The sequence below is a fragment of the Columba livia genome, chromosome 20, assembly GCF_036013475.1.
Source record: "Columba livia isolate bColLiv1 breed racing homer chromosome 20, bColLiv1.pat.W.v2, whole genome shotgun sequence".
Taxonomy (NCBI): domain Eukaryota; kingdom Metazoa; phylum Chordata; class Aves; order Columbiformes; family Columbidae; genus Columba; species Columba livia.
Window position 1 is genome coordinate 1,871,482 of NC_088621.1, and position 25,366 is coordinate 1,896,847.

Consider the following 25,366-nt stretch of genomic DNA (forward strand, 5'->3'; position numbering starts at 1 on the left):
CCAGATTAGGTAACTGCTAATGCATATTTACTCCTACCATTAATTGACTGGACTTATTAACTGTGTGGTTTTGGGCTGTGTTACTAACACCAGCATGTGATTTTTGTTATGGTATTGGTTTTAACGGGGCAGGTGTTAATGCATGTAGCACATACATTCTTAAATGTATCTTTTCAGTTAAAGTAATGGACGCATGAGTTACGCAGTGTAGGTATGAGAAGTGATAGTATTTTCAAATACTTTTTCTTTTGGCTAAGCGATCACCATCTCAAATGAAGCAATGTCGAGCAAGGGGGTGCAGGGGATCAAAAATAAGCCCTTTCTCAGGTCGTGCACTATCAGCTGCACGGTGGATTGAAGAACTTGGCTGGTGCCACCGTAATACAGCAAACACATGGGAGGGCATGGGAAGAATGGGCGATTGGCAGATACCCATCTTGTCTGTGGAGTATTTAATAATTGTGTCTGTTCTCTGTGAAAGCAGCAAACTTCTCAGAGTTCATTGAGAATTACAGAAATCAGTCTGTTGGCATTACTGAACAGAAAAGCAATGTCCAGAATGCAAAAAGCAGGACTGGCATCTTTCCCCTTCTTCATTTTCCCCTATAGCTCCTCTCTCCTTCCTCCCAGAAATTACAAAGAGAACCTGAAATCTCTCTGGCTAAGTTTTCCATTACGTTTGCACAACAAATGTGTCCTTCCAACTAATATTGTCAAGGGCATGGGAGCCCAGAGGCTAAGATTTAAATACTTGAGGTGATTCAAAAAAGACAAATCTTCACCTAATGCAGGCCAGCTCTTACGCCACCACCACCAGAAATACGCCAGTTAAGAACATTGTGTAAGTGCGTCTGTGCTAAACGACCTGCAAAATTGCAAGTGCTGGGTAGCGTAAGGACACATTCTTTCCAAGTGCCTTTGCTTACAGCCAGAAGTCCCAGCGATGAACTCAGTTCACAGACAGCACTGTCGGCCTGCCCTCTCTCATAGGACGGATAATACCTTTCTAAATACAGAGCACCCCATGGGAACCGTTGATGCCGGGGGACGGCAGCTGGGAGGAAGAGCAGCTCAAAAGCCCTAAGTTGTGGCTCCTGCTGAGGCTGAACTTCTGTTACATGGAAGCAGCAGAAGAGCTATACATTATAGCAGACAGGTGAAAGTCCAGCCTTTGACTGATGCTGATCTGCCCTCTTCTCCAGGAAAATGGCCAAAAAGAAGATTCCGTCATCCAGAATGACCTCAGTGAGGCATTTGGAGAAGAAGTTAGAGCGTTCCTCAGTGATGAAGAGAAACTACATCTTTTTGATGACCTCACGAAAGTTAATCCGGTGACAACTACAACAGGTAAGCAGCCAGGCAGGGGAGTATGTCCTGAGGAGCCACTTGCCCTGGTGGCTACTAACATATGGTAGTTACTGTTCTCATTGCACTCATGCTATCATGAACACAGGATTTAACGATTCAAAGCCTATTAAAGCCTGTTCAAAGCCTTAGAGATTCACATTTGGCTTGGTTGAATTTTTATTTTAGATTCAGCCCTGCTGATCTCTTATCAAGTTCTGTGGAACTCATGTTTGTATTGTTGGTTCAGGTCGCTGGGTGCTGGGAGTTAATGCTGTTGAAGGGCTCCTGCATGACCTTGTGGTTGCAGTTTGGTGCTACACGAACATATCAGAAAATGAGGCTCTAACTTAGATTAAAAATACATTCATGAAATTGGTTTTGAAAAGTAAATTCCACACTTGACTTTTAAAGATGATGCTGTTAAGGGAAGCTGAGGCCTGTTTCTAGTGCAGATGGGGAAGTCTTGCCTCTGCTCTGCAAGGGAACAGATTTACTTCCTAGGACTATGTGAAACCTCATAAAAGCACAGGATTTATTGAATGGAATAGTTAGCAGATCCCTTAAGATTTTTAAGAATGAGAGCAACTCTTAGAGACATTGTTATGTGTCTTGATCTATAGCACTCCCTTGATCACCTCATTCTCTATTAAACCTAATAGGTAACATTTCTGAAGATTTTTGTTACAAACAGGAGCAGGAAGAGTCAAAGACACTTTTCAAAAGATGCTAACAGAAGGTGTGTCTTTCAGTTCTGAAATGTCTTCAAGCAAGATATAGAGTAAACTTGTTTTATACAAATGCTGGCTGCAGCCTGGTGGCTTTAAATCCATTTCAGCCTGTCTCCTGCCTCTATTCACCCGAGCTTATGAGAGAGTACCATGGTGCACTTCACCCTCAGGTAATCCTTACGTGTGAAATAACTGTCCTTCCGCAGAACCCAGATGTCAAGTTCTTCAAAATCTATATGAGCAAAATAATCCTAAAGGATAAAACCCATTTCTACTGAAATACGAGTTCTGTTAAAAGAGCAATACTCTTTTCAGACAAATGTGAGAAGAACTTTGCTGTCCTTTGCTGTTGAACTGGGTAATTACTGTTCTCTGAAATATGAATATTCTCTTTTACTGCCAGGATTTAAAACCTCACATCTTTGCGGTGGCTGAGCAAACCTACAGAAACGTCCAAAGCCAGAGAGAACCTGTAAACCAGTCCATAATTGTGAGTGGAGAAAGTGGTGCTGGGAAGGTAAGGAGATTGTTTTCTGACATTGCTCCTAAGTTTTGAGATTTGCAAGTGATTTGTAGTTTATAGTATTTCAGTGAACATGCAAAGCTGAAGAAAAAAATCTGACAGAGCACGTAGCCAGTCTGCTCCAGCGTGACTCCTGAAATATGCATAAAGCATGAAGTGATTGCTGCAGTTAAATAGACTCTGCTTAGTAGAGCTGCTCTTGAGGGGACATCTGTAATTTCTGTGAGGGCTTGATTTGAATAATTCAACAGGAACCGCACCTGAGTTAATGTCTCATGCTGATCTGTCGTGGGTCTCAGCAAACCCTGTGGAGAGACTTAGAAGCAGCAGAGAGTTCAGATCCTGTCCTGGGCCCTTCTGTAGTGGTCTGTACCTATTCAGGAAGAAATTGAGGATATTTTTAAGCCTGAGAACAAAATGATATGCTGAGTGCTAACGACTCAAAGTCAGTTTATATTCAATTCATCTTAAGATGCCAGTTTTTAGTTCTAGCTGAGCTTCCAGATGGTTACATCGTGATAAAACTGCCATTCAGCGAAGCACTCCAACAGCATTTAGATGTGAGGCTGTTGCACATAAGCATATGCGCAGCAAGTTTCCACTGAACTAGAGCTGTAAACCTGACGTGATCACTCTCTTTAGCATCGTTGCCAGCTGCATACTGTGTTTTCAGAAGCCAGCACTGTTTTACTAACTGACATAACTAATGTGGTAAAAACAAAGACCTATTGTGAAGCCTCTCTCTTGCAGACCTGGACATCTCGCTGCCTTATGAAATTCTACGCTTCCATTGCTGCTTCAGTTATCTCCCCAAAAGGCAATGAAACCGTGGAAAGGATAGAGAAGAGAGTGTTGGATTCCAACCCTGTCATGGAAGCATTTGGTAAATGAGGCTTTTTTAACAGCAAAACCAAGTAGCAGCTGCTGTGGGAGTTGTCTTTGTTAATACACAAGTCTAAGTTAGCTCTTGGTCCTCTTCTTAAAAGACAAACTCTTCAAATACTGAAGATATGTACAAATCACCCTTAGTTCTGTATGTCCAACATGGAAGAGTCAAACCACTCTGATTATCTGTCACTGGCAACTTCACAGGAAATGCATGTACCCTGCGGAATAACAACAGTAGCCGTTTTGGAAAATACATCCAGCTTCAGTTAGACAGGTAATAATTACTGTGTAAAAACCGTATCGTTTTGTTCCTTTGAACCTTTACAAGCCTGTTTCTGAGAGTCTGCCATATTTTATCTGGTTTTAGAACCTGTTTTGGTTTGCTGGCAGCTTACATGATTATGAATTCTTTTTTCTGCAAGCTCTCACCCTGATCTCTAACAGAGAGCAATGGAAAAACAGAGAGGCAGTTAAGAACTCTGAACAAAATGTTACATTAAACTTGTATAAAATTGAAGGTGAACTGCAAAGCATTCATAGTCCGTTGGTATTGTAACAACACAACACCTATCAATCAGGTTCTGAGAGGAAGTTTTGTTGAAATCTTTGCTTGTTTTTCCACTCCAGATCCCACCATCTGAGCAGTGCTTCCATTCAGACTTTCCTTTTGGAGAAGACCAGAGTTGCCTATCAGGCCCCCAATGAAAGAAACTTTCATATTTTTTATCAGGTTTGCCTTTAGTTAATTTTGCTCGATATTTCTGATTTAGCACAGTTGCAACTTCTAATATTTAACAGCTTTCCTGTCTGCCATGCTTACAAATTCAATCATGCTCCTGCTACGTTATTCTTCATTGTGAGCTGTAAAGACCAAAGGCAAAATTCAGTTGTTAACTTGTTTTCTGTTTCCAGATCACAAAAGGTGCCACTGCAGAGGAGAGGCTGGAATGGAACCTTCCAGAAGGGGCTGAGTACCGCTGGCTGCCAAATTCTGAAAGAAACTTAGATGGTAAAGATTATTTTCACAGACTGTCCCTTAATAACAGCAATAACTTTAAAGGAGGGCGGGCAAAATGTGTCTGTCCTGTTAAATGCCATGACCCAGGTTGGTTAGTGCACAGCAGGCGTTTTGCAAAGGCGCTTGCATTAATGTGATTCTTTTAAAGTTTCAGTTTGCGCTATTCAGAGTTTTCACCTGGCTTAAACCAGCGGTTTCTGGCCCAGCGAATTTGCGTCTCTGTGGCTGTGTTTAGAAACTGTCTCGTCTGTGGGTGTGCTTCAGCAACCTGCTGCCTGACTCAGAACCACACAGAGTCTGGATTAAGCTGATGACTTGGTTCTCCAGCTTGTGCTGTGGGATTTACCAAGGGAGCACCTGGCCGCCTTGATCTCCTTTGGCAATCCCAGCTCAACTGGACATGGTGTAGAGCGTTCTGCTTGCCTGGTTGTGTGCACGGCTTTCTTTTAAATAGCACTTGTCTGGCTTTTCAGAGGACTGCTTCGAGGTGACCCGAGACGCAATGTTTCACTTGGGCATTGACCGCTCCACGCAGAACAATATTTTCAAGGTCAGGTACAACACACAGTCACCGGGAGGCTGCTAATGACGTTTGGAATGTCTTTTTAGTGTGGGAAGTAAATCCGTATCAACGTGCAGAGCTTGGGTTGTTCAGTACTCCTGACCAGAGGGCCTGCAGTTACACAAGAGGTTGTGTAGCCATATATTAGAGCCTATACCTGTGAACTTTAGTTTCCCTTCAGTAATTGGAGCATTAGGAATTAACATAAAGCTTGAAATGTGCTTGCTGTTTTTGTGCAGAAATGTGTTGACTTGTCCTGTTTGTGTGGCTAAGAGGACACTGCCTTGGAGGGGAGCTCTGGTTCAGAAAACTCAATGCTGGATTGTATTTCAGGTGTTGTCAGGCCTTCTCCATCTCGGGAACATTCAGTTCTCTAATCCAGTGGATGAAGCTCAGCCTTGTGAACTGGAAGACAAAACCAAAGGTGAGGCAACGTCCACATTTGAGTTGGTGATTTCGCAGAAGTGTCATTTTTCCATAATCTCTCCAGACCTTCCGTAGGTTTAAAGGGGCTGCATTCATTTGACACTCCAGGTAACCTCGCAATGTCGTTTTTTTTTCCCGAACAAGATTTTGTGAAGACCTCTGGAGATTTGCTGAAAATACCTGTCGAGGAGCTACTGGAATCATTAAGGATTCGAACAATAACTGCTGGAAAACAACAACAAGTCTTCAAGAAGCCGTGCTCCAGAGCCGAGTGCGAGACCAGGAGGGACTGCCTGGCCAAAGCCATCTACGCCAAGTAAGGACACGCAGGCCTGGCTGCTCTGCTGAGCCCCATCACTTCTGTGAGGCCAGAGAGGTTTACCTTCCCTGGTTTCTGCTTGGGCTCAGGAACAGTGTGACCCTGGTATAAACAACAGTAAAAGAACATGACTGTGTTGCGAGCAAGCACTTCCCAACTAATCCAGTTGTCATTGTCTGCAGATTGTTCGAATGGCTCGTTCTGGTCATAAACGAGAGCATCTACGCAGATCCATCAGCATGGACCAGCTTCATAGGTACGTTTTTTCACCTTGGTTTAACTGAGTAACCGTAAGTCCTTCAAGCTCCTAGACCCAAGCGTACTCTCTTCCCGTACTCCTTCTAGGTTTGTTGGATGTTTATGGTTTTGAAGCCTTCCCTGAAAACAGCCTGGAGCAGCTTTGTATTAACTATGCCAATGAGAAGCTGCAGCAGCACTTTGTAGCGCACTATCTGAAGGCACAACAGGTAATACCCCACTAACATCAAATGTTAAATATCTAATTTTAAACCAGCATATTAAGCCTCTATAATTGTATTTCTGTGCCTCTGGGCAGATTGCAGCCTTCAGTCAAGTAAGCAATGCCACAGAAATGAGTAGGATGTGCCTAACAATCACTTTTTTAAAGAGGAGAGTGTGGGGCAGTTGGTGGAATGAAACAGCTTTCTCTCTTGGGTACTGGAGATCTGTTCTTATTATACAGCTCTGACATGATGGCACCTTCTGCCTCCCAGCATAGTTTTATCAGTTCATTCAGAAAATAAGTATCTCTCTGACCATAATTTGTGCTTTCATATGCCCAGCCTTTTTTGCCTGCCTGCCCTTGTCACTATGCCAGGGGTTAATGGTCAGTGAAGATGAAAACCAAGTTCAAGCACACAATTACTTTCCTTGAAACTGATTCATGCCCCGTGTTTATAGAACCAGCCCGGTAACCGCCTTTACTGCAGCCTGCTCTCCCTGGTCCCGCACGACCAGCTGCGACGTCCTCAAAAGCTACCTGCGGCAGTGTTTTAAATCAAGACTGCCATAGAACATGAGCTGAGCTCTGGATGAGCAGGCTGAGCCTGGGATTAACCTGTTAAACAGTAACTGCAAAAAGGCACGTGGTTATTTGAGCTCCAGTGCCCTCTGCTGCAGAACAAACCATTTCTCTCTGACCGCAGGAAGAATATGCAGCAGAAGGGCTCCAGTGGTCGTTCATCAACTACCAGGACAACCAGAACTGCCTCGAGCTGATCGAGGCCAATCCCCTCAGCATTTTTTCTCTGCTCAATGAGGTAAGTGTGGATCCAACCCTCTCGTGCTTCTGGCCTGGTTGCCTGCCTTCCATCCCATGCTGCCAAGGAAAATGCTGAATTAGTAGGAAACTTGTCAGCTATAAAAATTCTGTAGAACTTACTTTTTAGAACAATTATGGCATTGCTTCATCCTGTTCTAAGTTCTAATGCAAATAGGAAGCCTCACTTTTTTTTTTTTTCACAGTATTTCAGGGCTTGCATACTCAAAGCAATTCTAAAAAATAAAACAGTTGTGATTTAAAGCGTCTCAGCTTTTAAAGACCGATCTTTATGACAAATATGCTGCAGTTTTGTCTTGTTTGTTCTGCAGGAGTGCCGTCTGAATAGACCCTCGAACACCCACCTGTTCCAAACTCGGATTGAGAAAGCCTTGTCTAATAATCAATGTTTAAGTCGAAACAAGTTTAGTAAGGAGCCTAACTTCATTATTTCACATTATGCTGGCAAAGTCTGCTATCAGCTGGCAGCAATGGTGGAGAAGAATAAGGTAGGTGTTTTCAGAAATAGCTGCTTAAAAAATGAAAAAAACACACAAAATCTTACAAACTAAAAGCGATTTAAATCAAAGCACCACTAACATGTATATTCAGTGATGTTTACTGGATATAGATGGCTTGTGCCAAATAAATCCTTCAGGCCATGTAAAACTGGGTAACGCTCTTGGTCTTAAGTTGTATAAAGAGAACAATGTTAGGAACAGTTGTATATTTGACTAGATTTGCTGGATGTTCAGCCAGACACTGTTTTCTGTTCCTGAATCTGACTATGAATTAATGTATGTAGTCGGATTCAAAACCACAGCTGTGGTTAAAGCAAAGTTTGCATCAGAAATACTATTCCATCTCTATTTGTGGAATTTCTAGTCATTTCAAAGCTGGCAGGTTTCTGCCTAAGTTCAAATACTGATGAGTCACGTTTGTGTTGGCAGGACCCCATTCCACCAGAGCTGGTCAACGTTTTGCAGAATTCTAAGGACCCTTTGCTTCAAAAATTATTTCCTGTGGCAGAAGGGAACCAAAATAACATCAAAACCCAGAACAGAGCAGCTGTTGTGACAGTGGTGTCAAAGTTCAAGGTACATCCTATTCAAGTTCTGTTTTCTACTGCTGTCTTCATAACTAGACAAGAGAACAGTAGGGTTGGACCAAGATCACTAAATGTCATTAAAATTAAACAGCTGTAAAACAGAAATAGCTCCAGATTCCTGAGATTCTCTGGGTTTTTGGTTGTAAGTCACTCCAATTTTGCCTTTAACAGTTGGACATCTGACTTTGTGAGGCTCCTTCCTACCTGTTCCTCTTGAGGGGTTACCTTTGACTAGTGGCCCTGCTATAATTTTGGAAATGTTGTCAATTTACTATGAACAGTTTTACAAAAGCATCCATAGAGTGGGTTTTTTGCTCAAGCTGTCCTTATGGAACAGCTCGAGTAATACTGAGTCTGTGAAGCCATCCTTGCAAAAAATGGCTTCATTGTTTTTATAGATGACCACCGGTGAACTAATCTACCTGTGGCGGAGGAGTCCCTAATTAAACCTGTGTTTGTTCTCTACAGGGTTCACTGGAACACCTCATGCAGCTTGTGAACAGCACCACGCCGCATTACATCCGATGCATCAAGCCTAACGCTGGCTGCAAGGCAATGACTTTTCAAAGAGAAGAGGTAACCTTCCAAAAGCTTTTCCTCACTCAGTTGACGAGAAGCTTCCTGGAGACATCACATGGGGCTTTGCATTAGGTCTCTTACGATCTTTAGTCACTTGCAAAGCTCTTTTCCCAGCACATCTTGAAATAGCTTTTGCTCCTTTCAAGATGAACATCCTTTCAGAATCACTGATGATGCTTGTCCAAAATAGAGCTGGTGAGCACAGCAGCTCTTCCAGATGCAACTTACTTGTTGCTGTATGAGAAGTTCTCTTACCAGAGCACTCCTGGGTTATTTGGGGTGATCCCATCCCAGTCCTCAAAATACATAAAGATGATCTGAGTGCTCAGCAGTCGCACAGGTGAATGCTCACAATAAGACTTTGCTTTCTCCTGCAGTCTAGTCTAGGACTAGCGTGTCTCTGGGAGCAGAGCAGCAGGTGCTAAAGCTGCAGTTAAAGAACCTCATCTGATGCAGAGGGCACACGAGGACTGTCCCTCTGTCAGTGCCGCCTTGACCCTGCTCCGCGTGTTCCTCAAAGCAGCATCTCAGTGGCCACACAATCCCCTTCTCTGCCCTCTCGGTTCATTCCCCAGCGTGGGGCGCACCGGGCGAGCTCCCCCGAGCACAACGGCTTCCACAAACAGGACAGTGGGTACCTAAACCATCTCCATTTGTGCCTCAGGTTCTCAGCCAGCTCCAGGCGTGTGGGATAGTCGAAGCCATCACCATCAGCGCAGCGGGCTTCCCCGTTAGGTAAGTCCAAACTTGTTAAGCAACATCTTCCAGTGTAAGCAACATCTTGAGTGCCTCTCTCATGTTTTTGGAGACAAAAATACCTGTTGCGTATCTGGACTGCTCTTCAGTGTCTTGGATGATGAAACTCTGCTGGTTGTGTGAGCCCAGAAGTGCAGCAGCAGTATAGAAACCAGGGCAGCACACCTTGCACTCAGGGCGATGAGATTCTTAACAATATACCAAATACTAACGAAGTCCAGAGGTGTCTCTAAAACACCCCTGCTCTTAGAGCTCACTGCGCTGGATTTTTGAAGCCATTCTGCAGTTTTTCCCCCCACAAAGGATAGGTTTACACATGTAGTCAGTGACACTTGCCTAGAATTAACTGTACATTTGTCCAACAGGATCCCTTTCCAAAGTTTCACTGAGCGCTATGAAATACTGAGAAAATCATATCCGTCCAATAAAAACAGAGTGTGTGATAAAAGCAACCACCACACTGCCAAGAACAAAGGTATGTTTCTTTAGATAATCCACCTGCTGTCAAGTAAAATCATCACTGCACCGATTTGATATCACATAGACCAGATACAATTACTGTATTCGGCACTAGGGACCCCACTATTCTCAAAATACTTTTCTAATCTATCACCAACTTGAGTTTCTAATTTGCCCAATTCTTGCAGCAGGCTTTTTTTAAAAGTGCAAATCTTTCATCTTAATGCTGATTTTCTTTGTTCCTCTTGGGTAGAACAGTTAAAGTTACAATGGTGTTTGGGCTTCCCCCCAATAGATTATAATTTGATTTAGATTTGGTTCTTGAGTAGACTTGAAAACCACTTATCTTTTTGCTTATATTCCTTCTCCTTCCTTTCTTTTTTCCCCACCTTGTTTTCTGGCTCAGCACACTGACTTTCTAGCTTACCTGGATTCTGCTGCTTCTTCTGCCTTTTGCAACCTTCTGCATGCGATTCTTTTTTCTGAGCGAGGATGGACTTTAGAACACACAATCCAGTCTACAAGGTAACATCTTTGGTATGAACCCCTGAATGAAGGAGCTCATCGGGTGGTTACATTTAATACTGGAAGTTACTGCAACCCCTTTCTCTTCCCAGATTAATCCCATCTTCACCCCGTGGGTCTGTCCAGCAACAGGTGTGGGAAGCAGGACCAGTAAGCACCAGCCTATGTCAGATTAGTAAAATGGCTGGAAATCCATTCGCCTTGCGGAAATGGAATGAAGTAACAAAGTACAGGCTGGACAATTACTTACAGACCGTATCTTCCCAGTTATAAACCCATTAGCTGAAGTGCCTCATTGCAATAGGCTACTAGTCCTTTTTATCTTTAGCAGGTAATAAGCCCCAAACAAAGCCAAACAATTTCCTAAACACAGGGATAAGCTTTGGTTCCCTTATCAGCCCAGTCCCAGAACGCCATCGTAGTCACCAGATGTCTTCCTGTAGGCAAGAATGGCTTATATTTGTTTTCAGTACCTTAAAACACTCATCTCCTTAGCAATATTTATAGAAGAAAAACAAACAGTATCCAGGATGGAAAGATTCAAAGCCCATCAAGTTCCGGCACTGGGCATGCAGCGACTCATGCAGCGTTGCCTTGAGCAGCAGAGTCTCTGGCAAGGACAGGTCTGAATTTGGTCTCCCCCTGTTTCCAAACAGATTAATCTGGCTAACCTCTTTGTCTCAGCATGTAAAAAACTGTGTCCTACGTCCCAGAAATGGTTTTAATAAACTCTTATTGCTGCAATAAACTCCTGCGTAGTACATGTCCCTGTAGCTGCTTCCAATGCACTATGGAAGCTGTAGAATTGCACAGAAATGGTTTTATATTCCTGCATCTTTCAGTACATTCAGGCTGTGAGTCTCATTCCTTGCTTTTTGCTCTTTCCCAACAGCTTTGAGTTTTGGATATTTCATCAGATTTTCTTAGGGCCAATCTGCTCAAAATCTGTTCTTAATTGCATCGCTCTTGCTTTCTAATGTTTCCATGTAGGATGCTTTAGAGGACGTGGGAACAGCCGAGCCCTCCGTATGTCTGTGTCATTGTCTAGATCTCCCCAAATGACGTTTGTCACCTATGGACAGGCTTAGCAGTGGCAATGAGACAGCACCCAAACACACCAGGCTGGTTATCTAGTTACCAGCACACGGCAAAATCTGTGCTCTCACATTTTCCCTTAAGCACAGCTCGATCTGGTAATGTCTGAGCCGTCTCTTCCCCAGAAAATCTCAGTGCAAAGACAGTTACTTGGTCCTGATTTCCCAGTTTTTGCAGGTGAGGCTCCACTGGAGGGTGATGCCGAAGCATCACGTTCTGTCATTTTTGAGATCCTTCGGAATGTTGTTACGGGACAAACCGCTGCTGAGCAACCGCGGAACAGAGCAGAGAACACTTCAGTGTACTGCGGCAAAACCAAAGTGTTTATGGCTAATTCCGTGGTAAGAGCGCTGTTTCCTTGGCTAACGGCTCTGGAACGTAATTGCGTAAGGGGGATTCTGGCACCAATTATCGTAATGGTTTAGGCAATACTTGAGCTAATGCCAGCGTGACCAGACTTTGGTATTAACTCCAACAGGCCCGAGTGGCTGCTTTGTGAAAGATGAAAGAGACAAAGGCACTTTTACAAAGATCACACACTGGAGGGTGCAGCCCTAACAGACCCCCCATAAAGGCAGATGGTTTAAGCCAGCTGCTGCTTTGAGAGTATCCACTTTTCCCCCCACAACGCTCTTTTTGCCCTTGGATACTTACATTTTCATTTTACATGTTATCAGATAAGCATTAATGAAGCGCTTCCACTTCAAGTCCCATCCAGCACTTGTGGGACACAAAGCTGCCACGGTCCTGCACCAAGGGACTGCAGGAGGGGGGAGGGTTGTGAACAGCGCTCCATCCCTGAGGATTAAGTGCGGTCTCGTATCCCCAATGCAGCTGGAGCAACTCGAAGCTAGAAGAGCCCAGGTGCTAAATCAGAAAGCGTTTTGCATTCAGTGTTGCTGGAGGAGATTTAAACAGAAGAAACTTGCCAAGGAGAGATGGTCTGCAACTGTCATCCAAGCAGGTAGTTTGATAAGGTCGTTGCTGAACATAATATAACAAGTAACATTTCCAGTTACACTGGATGTTTAAGGTGGCAGGAGCAGTTATGTTAATGGTACATGGAGAAAGCTTAAGTGCCATCTCTCTTAGTATGTGCAAGAGCTTTGGAGAACCTTTGTACTCAGATTTCTTTAATTAAATCTTCAGCTGTTCGCTCCTGGTTAGCCAAGAATCGCTTCCAAAGGATGCGCAGGGCTGCTGATGCCATTAAGCGCAGCTGGAGGAAATGGAAAGTGAGTATGTTGGTACAGGAAAGCATTGAAATCGGGTGACTGAGGCTTTGTCGTGTTGGAGAAAGAATCCACCTCTGTCAAGTAACTGTACAAACCCAGTGCTGTCGGTTCTCCAAAAACTGCTCCAGCTGCAGAGCAGAGGAGGGATGCCAGTCTTGTACAGGGTGGCAGCGCAGAGACTGCAGAATAAACTCATTCCTTACCTTCACAAAATGGGAAGATGTCCCAAAGGGTGATGCGGGGGTCTCCTTTAAGATGCCTTCTCTTTTAGACTCTTAATTTTGCAGTTTTACATTTTGTTCAAGATGTTTGAGAATCTTTTCCCAGCATATTGTTCTGCATCTCTTCATCAGGCAAAAATGGCTGCGTTAGCAGCAGCAGAATTGGACGAGGGTGAAGAAACGGCGTTTTTCTCAGTTCGCGGAGCTACAGTCGCCTCAGCCAAACCACCTTGCTCCTGGGAGACGCCTTGGCCGCTGCCCACGGTGACTCAGTTCTGGCCGCTCGGCCTCGTCCTGGCTGCTGCCCCCGTGACCGTTCCGGGGCTGCGGAGGGACCTGTCCCTGTCACTGCTGACGAGCCTCCGGGTGCTGCGCGAGAGCGACTGCTGCAGGGTGGAAAGCTGCTTCCTGGGCTGCGGCATCACCTCCGTCAGAGCCCTCCCGCAGGTACCAAACCCCCCGCGCCCCGGTCGGCAGCAACTCAGCTGCCCTGAGTTGAGGAACCTGAGCTCTGCTCTGCTCTCCATTCCCACTTAGATGTGCAAGGCTGACACTACTTGAGTTTGAATAGCAAAATTAGCTCCAAATGTGGCAAAACCATCACCTGACCTCTCCACCTCTTTTCCTTCCAGGGCTCTATTAAGTTCCACTGTAAGAAGTCTCCCCTGCACTACGCAGACGTCAGCCCGCACACGGCCGCCTACTCCATCACCGGCTTTAACCAGATTTTGCTGGACAGAAAAAACCTCCTGCCAACGTAGGTTGTGGCCGGCTGTACTTTTTCCTTCAGGGAAGGACCGTCTGCAAGCTGCTGCTTTCAAATTACTCAACGTCCGTATCTGCTGCTACCTCAGAGCTTTCTCTATTGATGCATTGTAGGTATAATATATTTCAAATTTAAAATGCATGAGGGGGGACGTTCCTCCACTCACACGCACATGCGTTTTAGAGGAAATACCAGTACTAGGAAAACACTTAACATAATCAAGTGCTTTAAGCAATATATACTTGAACTGAACATTTCTGGCACTACCTGGGAGAAGGAAGAGGCTGGTAACGGGAGAGCAAATAAGGCAACTGGTTCTGGTGCGTGCTGGGTTCTCGCTGGAGGTACCACCAGTCAGTGGTGTCACAGCGCTTCTGACTGCGGCCAAGGAAGGAGCAGCAGCCAGGCCTAACAGCACAGGCAGATGTCTCAGGGAAAAGCAAAACTGGACTCTTTATCTATAGGACCAAAGCACGGGTACGCTCACCACTGCCGCGCGTTTCTAACGCTGCCGAGTCAACAGTGTCACCTCTGCCACGGTTCCCATCCCTGTTGCTCGCATGGGTCTTGAAAATGTTCAGCTCTCCTGTGTATCATTAAATACCTGGTAAAGGTGTCTGAGCATCTGCAACGAAGTTTAGTTAATGAAAACATATCAAATTAGTTTGTGGATTAAAATAAATGCAAATAGATTTAATATTGTTATTGGAAAGCAGCATTTCCCATGTCTGACAGTATTTCTGCACAAACAGAAAGTCCACAGAACATCAAGTTGAATTCCTCTTCTCCAACACTATGTCACTGTGAATCAACTCTAAATTGAAAATGAGAGCACTGAGATCCATGTGCTGCCAAATCTCTTCTGTCAGAGGGAGAAAAAGAGTTCCCGAAGTATCTCACTCAGGAAGCACGTTCTCCTTCTCCGGGGGTTCGACAATGCCCAGACAGCAGTCTGCAAACTCCACGAACAACGGCTCCTGCATGTACTTCTTCATGAGGGAGCTTTTATCTTTTGCTTGATCGAGTGTCTGTAGTAGCTGCCTGAGATGTGGATTCAGAAGCAAGGCTCTCAGTTCTTCCGATTCCGCTTTTTTTAAAGAAAAGATAAATAGTAGTAACCTCCATTACAAATGCAGTTGAGAACACCCTTGTTTTCCATGTGAACTTTCAAAGAAAGACAGTGAAGGACCGGGTATATGATACTTAAATCTGTGAGGGCCTGCGGTGAGGACTGGGATGGACTGCGCGGCTCCATGGAGAATTAAAGGGCATTGTGTGTCTGCCTGTTGTGCAGCCAGCCCCAGCGCCCTTGACCCCAGCGCCCTTGACCCCAGCCCCAGCGCCCTTGACCCCAGCGCCCTTGACCCCAGCCCCAGCGCCCTTGATCCCAGCCCCAGCGCCCTTGACCCCAGCGCCCTTGACCCCAGCCCCAGCGCCCTTGATCCCAGCCCCAGCGCCCTTGACCCCAGCCCCAGCGCCCTTGATCCCAGCGCCCTTGACCCCAGCCCCAGCGCCCTTGACCCCAGCCCCAGCGCCCTTGACCCCAGCCCCAGCGCCCTTGATCCCAGCCCCAGCGCCCTTGACCCCAGCCCCAGCGCCCTTGATCCCAGCCCCAGCGCCCTTGACCCCAGCCCCAGCGCCCTTGACCCCAGCCCCAGCGCCCTTGATCCCAGCCCCAGCGCCCTTGATCCCAGCCCCAGCGCCCTTGACCCCAGCCCCAGCGCCCTTGATCCCAGTGCCCTTGATCCCAGCCCCAGCGCCCTTGATCCCAGCGCCCTTGACCCCAGCCCCAGCGCCCTTGACCCCAGCCCCAGCGCCCTTGACCCCAGCCCCAGCGCCCTTGACCCCAGCCCCAGCGCCCTTGACCCCAGCCCCACCGCCCTTGATCCCAGCGCCCTTGACCCCAGCCCCAGCGCCCTTGACCCCAGCCCCAGCGCCCTTGACCCCAGCCCCAGCGCCCTTGACCCCAGCCCCAGCGCCCTTGACCCCAGCCCCAGCGCCCTTGACCCCAGCCCCAGCGCCCTTGATCCCAGCCCCAGCGCCCTTGACCCCAGCCCCAGCGCCCTTGACCCCAGCCCCAGCGCCCTTGACCCCAGCCCCAGCGCCCTTGACCCCAGCCCCAGCGCCCTTGACCCCAGCCCCAGCGCCCTTGACCCCAGCCCCAGCGCCCTTGACCCCAGCCCCAGCGCCCTTGACCCCAGCCCCACCGCCCTTGATCCCAGCGCCCTTGACCCCAGCCCCAGCGCCCTTGACCCCAGCCCCAGCGCCCTTGACCCCAGCCCCAGCGCCCTTGATCCCAGCCCCAGCGCCCTTGATCCCAGCCCCAGCGCCCTTGATCCCAGCCCCAGCGCCCTTGACCCCAGCCCCAGCGCCCTTGACCCCAGCCCCAGCGCCCGCAGCCGCCGCTGCCCCGTCCCCCTTACCGAGCCGCCGCAGCCGGTGCAGCGGGACGCGGTCCTGCTCGTCCCCGTCCGTCAGGATGTCGTCCACCGACCAGGGGCCGCCTGCGGGGAGCACACGGAGCTGCAAGGGGCCCGGGCCGCCCCGCACCCGCCCCGCCCGGCCCACCTACCTGCCCGCTGCTCAACGGGGCCGCCCGGCCCGCCCGCCCGCTCCGGCTCCGGCTCCGGCTCCGGCCGCGGCTCCGGCGCGCATCGCTCTGCGGGGACACGGCGTTAGCAGCGCGGCGGGGCGCTGCGGCCCGCCCGGCCCCCCCGGCACTCACCCTTGTGCGTCCTGCAGCACGGCACGGAGCAGCTGCGGGGACACCGCCCGTTAGAGCCGCCGGGGCGGGAGGGGGCCGGCTCCGCACCGACCGGCCGCCACCCCCCTCACCGAGCCGCCACCCCCCTCACCGAGCCGCCGTACCCCGCACCGACCGGCCGCCGCCCCCCACCCCGCCGCTCCCCGCAGCCCCCCCCCGCCGCCCCGGCCCGGCCGCGCTCACTAGGCCGCGGCGCAGCGCGGACACCGGTACGGGGCCGCCCCGGCCGCCCCGCACACTCCGCACGGCCGCGGTGCCCTCATGGCGCTCGCTTCACGTCACTCGCGGCCAGCGGAGCGCCGAGCGCCTCCACCCAGGCTGGCGAGTCAACCGCCGAGCGGCGGGCGGGCCGAGCCCAGCGGTTATTCAATATCCATGTAATGCAGGGGGAGGTTCCGGCTGTTTTCCAGCTCTCACCCTACTTTCGAATTAACAACCACTGCAATAGACAGTGATATGTTAAATATTCCGGTCACTACAACCACCTCGCCCATGTAAATCCGGAGGTGAATAATAATAAATATCACCTAAATAAATACCTAATAAATATCACACCATACAGCCAGCTCCAGGCTGATCTTCACCACCTGCCCGCGGGAAGTTTGGGTTGAGTCTCCTGTCATTACATGTGCGGTGTCCTGAGGTTGTTGGTGGCCGAGTTACCGGAAAACACAGACGGGGCATTTGGTATAAAAGAGCCCCAATTGTCTTGCCCGAATTACATTATCCATTCAAATAATTCATTCTAATTATGTGTCATTTAGTGCCATCCATTTTCCTAAATGCCTGAATTAAAACTGAGACGAAAGTTCTCCCACAGCTCTGCAGGGTAAAGTGGCACAGAGGGGTTTGGTGGCAAAGAACATAAACCGCTCAGTAGCGGATTTGTTAACGTAACATTAGACAGTGAACCCATTTCTAACACAAACGGGCTCTTTTCTCATACCTGCTCACAAACAGACTAACGGGACTTTGTTCTTAGTTCACTCGAGGCTTTTGAAACGCTGAAAAAATCAGAACAAAGAAAACAAACCATAAATAAATCCCTGAAAATCGCGACTTGTCCTGGAAGGGCCGATGTTGGTTGGACTGTGTGTGTGTCTGTTTCACGACTGTGAGAACACCATCACAATGTGGTTTATCACACCCGTGTCAGACCACTGAGCAACAGTCGAACACACTGCAAACCCCAAACACAAGCTGATGTCACCAGGATCTATTCCATCAAGGCTTCTACATTGGTAACTGTGCAAGAGGAAAGAGAAGAAATTTAAGTATTGGGATTCTTCTAGATAATTTCCCCTTGTTAATAAGAATAAACATTAATTTTTACTGGGGTTTCTTCTAAATCAACGCAAATTTCAAAATCCATGGACTCAAATGTGCCTCTATTTATAAGCAGAAATATGAAAAGCGTAGTCACAGCCGTCTCACAAAAAGCGTTATCCAGCTGCATACTGCATTCACAATTACAACAGCGAAACAGTGCTGAGTGCCCCATTGATAAACACATTCATCAAGTATTTAAAGATACAATTTGACTGGCTGTAAATGAGAAAGCAGAATTACGTTTCCCCCACACCACTGAAAATTTTCTAGCCGCGTAGCTGTCCCCCAAACCACACAAATAACACAAAAATGGGGCAAATCGCAGCGGCAAAGCGAGCGCAACCGCAGACTGTTTTCAGACAGAAAGCAAACACGATTCTACGGCTAACGGAGATATTGTTATCTGTGAGTGAAGCAGCTCCACCGAGGAAAGCTGCAAAACACCGGCGCTCAGCACCACTGCCAGAGACACGGAAAGATGCAGAGAGAAGGCACAGAGCTCCAGTGCTCAGTCCCGGCGCTGTTTCCGTGCCCCGGAGCCGTCCCCTGGCCGGGATGCTCTGAGCACACCGGTCCCCGCTACGTGTGCTCGATGGCGCAGGCTCGAGCTCGGCTCAGGGACAGACATTTCAGAGCCTTGAGCGCAGCCGCCGGGGGTTTGGCTTTCAGGGTGTATATGACGGGGTTTCCCAAGCAGTTTGTGGTTATCAGCATCGCCGTGCAGTTTCGGAAGATGTAGATGCCCGGGTAGAGATCGGTGTGGCACTGGTGGTTGGTTGCATCGAATATGACGCCTGCGACAAAAGGAGCGTAGGAGATCAGCCCCAGGAGCCAAATGAAAATACTTGTCCTGGCAACCTGGATTTCAGCCGATTTGTAGGTGCCCGTAGCTTGTCCACACGCTTTCATGCGCAGTTTTCTTTTCCTCAGGATGATAATGATTCCAAGGTAAGTGAACAGAGGTATAACAAACGCCACCACAATATGGGGAATGATCATGAAGATGAGGTAGTTGACGCAAAAGGGACTGTAGAGGACAGAGATATTCTTTTCTGCATGTAAGCAGTTCCAGCCCATCAACGGCAAGCAGCCAAAAAAGAAAGCAAGGACCCAGTTAATTAAAACCGCAGCTATGGAATGGTTTCGAGAAACCCTGAGCCTTGTCCTCATGCTTTCAGCCACAGCCAGGTAGCGCTCAATTCCAATGCTTACCAAGTTATAGATGGTGGATAAAATAGATGTAGTGTGCAAGGCATAAGGTGCAAGCGTATCCTTGGATCCAAAGATTGTAATGTCAGGGTTGGTGATGAAAAGTACTGAAATCCAAAAGCCGGAAAAGCTGGTGAAGAGATCAGAAAAAGCCAGATTGCAGAAGAGTATGGAGATGGGCTTGTGCAGATCCTTTGTCACCATTCTGGTGACGATGACCGTGCAGTTGAAGATCACAGATGCTATGTTCATGGTCAGCTGAGGGATGCCCAGCGCGAGCACTAAATGGTGACTCCAGATTCTAGTGTAGTTAGTGGAGCAGTTTGGGTAGCTGTTCATGGTGCAAAAATCTTACTTTCGACCCCAAACGAGGTCTGGCTCACACATCCCGTGTTCCACGGGAGACCACACGACACCAGTGGTACCGCCACCTTCTCCAGGTGACGAATGAATCCTGACACACAGCTTCTATTGCGCTCATGACACTGGATTAAACTTTAACCACTCCTGGTTTTAAATATTTGGGTTACCAAGTCAGAGCACAGCCAATTAGCTTCAAGTTGCTAGGATAGCCAAAAGTGGAGAACATATTTACCGCTGTACAGATGATCTGCTCACAGCAACCTTTATCAAAAACAAAATCTGGCCGGTTCTTGTGGAGCTGTGTGATCACACCAGTGGGTCAAGAGTCTTTGAGCATATTCTAAAATTGGAATTAGCGTGAATTCAGCTTTAATTCACAAACAGATCAGTTAGACGAAGGATTAGAGTTGGACAATGGAGAGCAGTCATATTTTTGTTTTGGAGGGGGGGAGAAGAACATCACTGTTGTGTCCCAACCCTGGACTGCAGGTCAGTGAGGGATGTGAGTCCTGATTTCGGATCAACCCCACTGACACTACAAAACTTCTACAGTGCTCGAGGTTGAGCAAGAGACAAATCCGGTTGCTCACTGTCTCTTGCTCACAATCAGAAACCCATGTGGCCAGCAGTGGTGGTTTTTCTAAGAGCAGTTAGGTCACATCCACAGAACAAACCCCAAACCCGTCAGCACAACCGTACGATGAACTGCAGCGCTCCAAGGGGAATCCAGCGAGGTCGGGGGCTCTGTGTCCACAGACGCTCTTGTGCTTGGGCCCACAGAAGTATCCCTGCACTCAGTACTGGAGAACTCAGAAGCTGTCAGAATACACCTGAAACTGTCTGGCCTTTCTTTCCCTTGTGTAAAACCAGATGGACTGATTCTTTATAAGCTAAAAAAAAAACATATTGAAAGAGTTGTTGAATTAACTATTTTCAAACAAGGAAATGCGGGAGAATGGCTCAAATCTTTAGTGGATTAATTGTTTTGGAGACTTAAGATGCCTAAGCAGCCCTGAAAATGCCATTTTTCCACCTTAATTGTCGGATGAGAACATAGTCAGAAAATGAGAGACATGGATGTCCATACCTTTGTTCTGGGATATTCTGTGTTTCCTTGTTTAACGTCAGGGTGTAACTTGTACGTTAATAAACCAATGCGTAATGATATCATTTCTTTCTGCATATTTTCAAAAGCAAAAGATTTTCAGAACCGGGTTTAAAATCCGTGAGGCCCGGTGGAAATCGAGCGCTGGACGCAGCGGACAGCAGAGGGCACCAATGGAACAGACAACGCAGGAGGCGGCGGGGAACGCGGGGGCTGCAACAGCAAAGCGGCTCGGGTGGGCGGCACCTCGTACATCAGCATCAACAGCACCAGGGGTGTTTATCCGACGCAGAATTGGCTGCTTTTGGTTGCTAAGGCTGAGTGCGGGTCACCCGCGTTTGATTCAAAATGCCCACGTACAAGGATAAATCTGCGGCTGCTCTGGCTGCTCCCTGGCATCTGCAACTGAGCCGAGTTATTGCAAGCTTTGCTTTAGCAAAATAGCCCAGGTGAAGCCATGCTACTTACAAATGTCTTCTGAGGTTTGGTTGGTTGGGTTTTTACCATTACCCTAAGAAAGGATTAATTTGCATTAGTAACAAATTTATGGCATGATATCGCAACAGCAGCTCAGCTAAGTTTATGGGCTTTCCACATTCAGTCCTGACATCTGATCTTTATAGCAGCAATTCCAGCTCTAAAACTGTAAATCTGTGAACTATATGATAGCTCTGCCAGAATTTACAATGTAAGAAATTTGTGCTAAAATATTTGGCTTAAAAAGGAAAATTCTGTGGCTTCTTTTTTCTGTTGAAGTTTCAGATGGTCACAGGGAAGTGCAAAGAATGATAATAGAGAACTGATGGGTGAAAACTGATTAATCAAGTCTGCTGATGTAGTAACATCCTATAAAATATCCTTCTCAAAGTGTCACAGATAAACCGTTCTTTGTGCATCCTATAAGGAGCCTCATACAGACTTGTCAACCACATCTTTGGTGTGTGGTTGCTGCTGAACAAGGATTCTGCTATTTCTGTCACCTTGTCAGCGCCAGCACCGCGAGTCAGCAAAGTCCTTTCACCAACGGTGACAGTGTCAGCAGGTGACGTCCACCCAGGCCGACGTCGCTTGGGGACGGCAGGGGACACCAGACCGGCCACGCGCTCCTCATCCCCTCTGGTTGTGGTTCCCAGGGCTCTGTGAGCTCAAGAAGGGGCCGGGGGCTGTGAAGAACGATGGAAGCATCTGCAAAAATATCCTACTTACTAGGAAGAGCATATCCTTGAACTCGGACCCCAAAGTGCCCTCGATATTCCCAAAAATGCTACTTGAAATTTCTCTAATTTGAAAATTTGGTGTTCAGCACGAAAACGAAATGACATGAGATCACAATGGAATTTAGAATAATATCAAGCAGTACAAATAGCTCTTCACAAAAGCTCTGTAATATTATTTCCCTAATATAATTGCATACAAATTCACATAGCGTTACTGCTTTAAAGGAGACAATATTATTGCGGAAACTGCTTTTTCAGTGTGCTTCAACACACAGAAAACTGATTTGTATATTCCAGCCCTCAGCAATGAAGACTGAGCTCTCAAAACCAGATGAAATTTAGTTTGAATTGAAAACAGTGTGTGGAACAGAAGGCTACTGCATAAACCAATCTTGATTCAAGGATATTCTCATCCTCCCATGTTCTGGGAACTTCACAATCTTCCTTGTATTTACGCTCACAACACACCCACAAGGAAAGTGTGTTATCTACATTTTTATGAGTGGGACGAGAGCAATCAAATGATTTGCTTAAGGTCATGCAGAAGTTCAGTACGGAGCAAACTGAACCTAGTCTATATCTCAGGCTAACACTCTGAACACCAGCTGTCCCTTGCTATGGGCAACCCTCCGATCAAGATTTGTCTACATTTCACCTTCTACAACACTTTGTAGTTCTATAATTGTTTTTATGTTTCTTTATCTGAATGTCCAAATTGCTATCGTTTTTATATTTGTCAGTAAGTAATGACATTATGTAGTACAGGATCTCAACATTCAATAATAATTCTCTGACAGTTATGCCTGTGGAGAAGACAATAATCATTGAACATATTGAAGAGACTGAGAAAGACACATGGGAAGCTTCAGGCTGGATTTTTAATGACCATTCATTTCAAGTGGCTGTTGTGGAAAATCCAGCTTCACGCAAAGCGCCCGTAACCCGCAGCTCTCGGACGCGCACAGCTGTCCCCAGCACTCGGCAGTGAACAACAGCTCCAGCTGCGAGCGCCAAACCTGATTTCAAAACAGGAAATCAAGTCCAGGAGCTGAAAGTCTTAATTCTGTGCAGTAACCCTTGGACAACATACACTTTTGCCTTAGTGTCATTCAACAGCAATTCTCTGTGTCCCTTATGGTGATAATAATCTTGAGCTATACTTGAAACTACAGGGAAAAAGCACCAATTCTGCACCTTACCAAGCGGCGGACAGCACACAACCCGAGCCAAAACATCCCAAGCGACATGCAGGCTGACTGCGCATTGGGGAGACTAATTCCTGCTTGCCATGACCTTCAGCAAAGCCTTGAGACAAGAATATCCGTCTGCTCGGTCTTTCAACAGGCATCATGAGGCCTGCAAGTAAGGAACATTCAGGAAAGTGAGTAATACAAATAAGGAGTCTATTTACCCAGTTTATGTTTTAATTTATGCAGATTAAAGTCTTCCTCTTTGGAGAGGAAGACACAAATGGGACCTATGATCTCCTTCCAAGATTTTTTCTGACATGTTTTCAAACCAGAAAGCTCCCCGCTCCTCCTCCGTCCCCTCTCCTTGAGGAATTTTGGCCTCACAGGTTCTATCTGATGTCCCAGCTCTGCTTTCACACACCTCCCCGGGAAAATAAAGCATAGACAATCGTCAGGCTTGAATATCTCTGAGTGCTGTCCAATGTTACACCAGCTACAAGCCACAAAACAATGGCGAGGACAGCTTGTTGCAAGAAAACCCCCACAAACCAGACCCTCTCCCGTCTACGCACAACCTGAACATTTATTTGAGATACCGGAACTGTTGTTTCACCTTTCAGGAGCTTGTATTATGCTGTCTAATGGGAGACAAACATTGAGAAATCCTTGAAACCAAGGTTGTATGCTAAACAAAGCCTTTCACCGATAATTCGTATGTAAGGAAGCCAGAAAGCATGTTATCCCTTTAGATATGAAACAGTTCACATAAAGGGCATCTTCTTTCTGAACTAAGCAACTACAGCAGTGGTAAGAAATGTGTGTGCTTCAAAAGAAGCAAACTAACCAGCCAGGAGAGCAGAAGGCCAAATAAAAAGCTATTGCAAATGCTTCTGACTGTTTCATGGAAATGACCTTGTATTAGAAGAACGTTCCCAACAGAGCAGACTCAGGGAGACTCACAGCCAAACCACATTTTCACATGGAAGATTAAGACTTAATGTTTGATTCACCAAAAGCTACTGCTCATGAAATTCCAGATTTCCTGCTCAGTGGTGAGGGAATTCTAACGAAGAAAATTACAATACACAACTAAAGGAAGATCCCTTGGTGTGTTCTCTCACTCTGAAGGGAAGGTTTCCCAATCACCCAGTCACTAATCAAGAAATCAATCTGAGTTTCAAGTCTCTTGGAAGTGCTTCCCTCTCCCACTGCAGGGACGATTCCTCCCAGGTCAGCTCGTCCGCAAACAGGATTTGGTCTCACAATCCTTAGATCTTCCTTCTAAGACCAACAGCTCAGGCTCCCGGCACAAAGAGCCGTGTCGCACCGTGACCTGGGCTGCCACGGCACCGGACCCGCTCTCCTCCCGTCCCGCCTGCGCTGCGGGGACACGGGGCTCTGCAGCCGCTCGGTGAGGGCTGGGAACAGCCTGGGCCGTCCTCCGGCAGCACCTGGTAGGATCATTTGGCTCAGACACATGTGAGCTTCATCAGCCGTCACGTCAGCCCCGCCGAACTTCCCGTGAAGCCCTTTTGGTAGCAGCGGGGTGGTGTCTGATCTCACGCATTTCAGAAACCGGGCTGGGGGGAAACCTCCAGAATCTTTGCTGCTGTGGCTCTCAAGGCAACAAATTAAATGCAGTTTCACTGTTTTTGATATTTCCTCCTGTTCTTACCTATCCTGGAGCTACACGCGTGACTGCCATCATTGTGCCAAAAGAAACTAGGCGTGAGTTCAGTGATCTGCCATACACTCTCTGCATAACTTTGTCTCAGATTCTCCAACCAATATCCTCATATGTATTTCGGTTCAATGTCCAAAGGCCATTATGTAAAATCCTCCTTCAGTGCAATTCCTTTCAAAAATACTCCTGAGTACAAAGTCATTGAGAACTGATAACCAAGCACCTGTCAGGTAAGTTTCTTTAGACAAGAAAAGTGGAGATCACATGATGTCTGCCCTGTTTATTTAGATTACAGACTTTCTAAGGAGCGGAAATGTCTTTCCTTGAGTGTGCCTTCAATCTCTTGCACAAATAATAACTAAGTTAACATGACTGTGGTGCTGTTTATTATCACTTTAATACTGGCAGGCTAGGAGGTTGACAAAAGGAAAACCAAAAAAATAAGAGTGAATCCTGAATCTCAAGATCAAAATTTCTAACTCTCAGATTTTTCTAGTCCTGAACGGAGGGTTTCTTGCAGGCTCTTCAGAGAAATCAAGAGAAATATAGAGCACAAATAGAGCAAAAAGAATTCAGCTTTGGTTCAGCTGCCCCACTGCAGACCTTTCCCAGAGAAGAAAAAATAAGCCCAAGAGTAAAATATCTTGTAGATGCCCTTGAAGGCTGACACG

General features: G+C 47.0%; 2 protein-coding genes across 18 annotated transcripts in view; one reads left to right on the plus strand and one right to left on the minus strand.

Moving 5' to 3' along the window:
• The window catches only part of MYO19 (myosin XIX), a 21,992-nt gene extending 7,446 nt beyond the window's left edge, over positions 1-14,546 (plus strand). For 7 of the 15 annotated variants that reach the window (XM_065036736.1, XM_065036737.1, XM_065036734.1 and 4 more), the window contains exons 3-25: positions 1,203-1,347; positions 2,097-2,245; positions 2,479-2,592; positions 3,349-3,481; positions 3,691-3,760; positions 4,114-4,216; positions 4,399-4,495; positions 4,978-5,054; positions 5,400-5,490; positions 5,637-5,808; positions 5,994-6,067; positions 6,157-6,278; positions 6,978-7,091; positions 7,423-7,599; positions 8,041-8,187; positions 8,667-8,774; positions 9,442-9,512; positions 9,899-10,008; positions 11,781-11,953; positions 12,447-12,576; positions 12,762-12,847; positions 13,201-13,515; positions 13,701-14,546. In XM_065036736.1, coding sequence (XP_064892808.1) covers positions 1,203-1,347; positions 2,097-2,245; positions 2,479-2,592; positions 3,349-3,481; positions 3,691-3,760; positions 4,114-4,216; positions 4,399-4,495; positions 4,978-5,054; positions 5,400-5,490; positions 5,637-5,808; positions 5,994-6,067; positions 6,157-6,278; positions 6,978-7,091; positions 7,423-7,599; positions 8,041-8,187; positions 8,667-8,774; positions 9,442-9,512; positions 9,899-10,008; positions 11,781-11,953; positions 12,447-12,576; positions 12,762-12,847; positions 13,201-13,515; positions 13,701-13,829 — 2,907 coding nt within the window. In that variant the 3' untranslated portion in view covers positions 13,830-14,546. Of the gene's footprint in view, positions 1-1,202; positions 1,348-2,006; positions 2,246-2,478; positions 2,593-3,348; positions 3,482-3,690; positions 3,761-4,113; positions 4,217-4,398; positions 4,496-4,977; positions 5,055-5,399; positions 5,491-5,636; positions 5,809-5,993; positions 6,068-6,156; positions 6,279-6,977; positions 7,092-7,422; positions 7,600-8,040; positions 8,188-8,666; positions 8,775-9,441; positions 9,513-9,898; positions 10,009-10,398; positions 10,518-10,609; positions 10,810-11,780; positions 11,954-12,446; positions 12,577-12,761; positions 12,848-13,200; positions 13,516-13,700 lie in introns of those variants that run through there. The other 8 variants (XM_065036740.1, XM_065036739.1, XM_065036738.1 and 5 more) reach the window with 6 other exon arrangements.
• ZNHIT3 (zinc finger HIT-type containing 3) lies at positions 14,499-21,101 on the minus strand. 3 transcript variants are annotated; one of them, XM_065036767.1, is made up of 5 exons: positions 16,782-16,922; positions 16,560-16,591; positions 16,407-16,493; positions 16,258-16,338; positions 14,499-14,921 (listed from the first exon to the last, which is right to left on the minus strand). In XM_065036767.1, the coding sequence occupies exons 1-5, from the start codon at positions 16,859-16,861 to the stop codon at positions 14,731-14,733; spliced, it is 471 nt and encodes a 156-aa protein (XP_064892839.1). In that variant the 5' UTR covers positions 16,862-16,922; the 3' UTR covers positions 14,499-14,730. The 3 variants fall into 3 exon arrangements, 2 of the variants coding, with proteins under 2 accessions (XP_064892839.1, XP_064892840.1); XM_065036768.1 differs by having other exon boundaries at positions 14,895-15,083; positions 16,782-16,941; XR_010467331.1 differs by lacking the exon at positions 16,560-16,591 and having other exon boundaries at positions 14,894-14,921; positions 16,782-21,101.
• Positions 21,102-25,366: the final 4,265 nt, after the last annotated feature.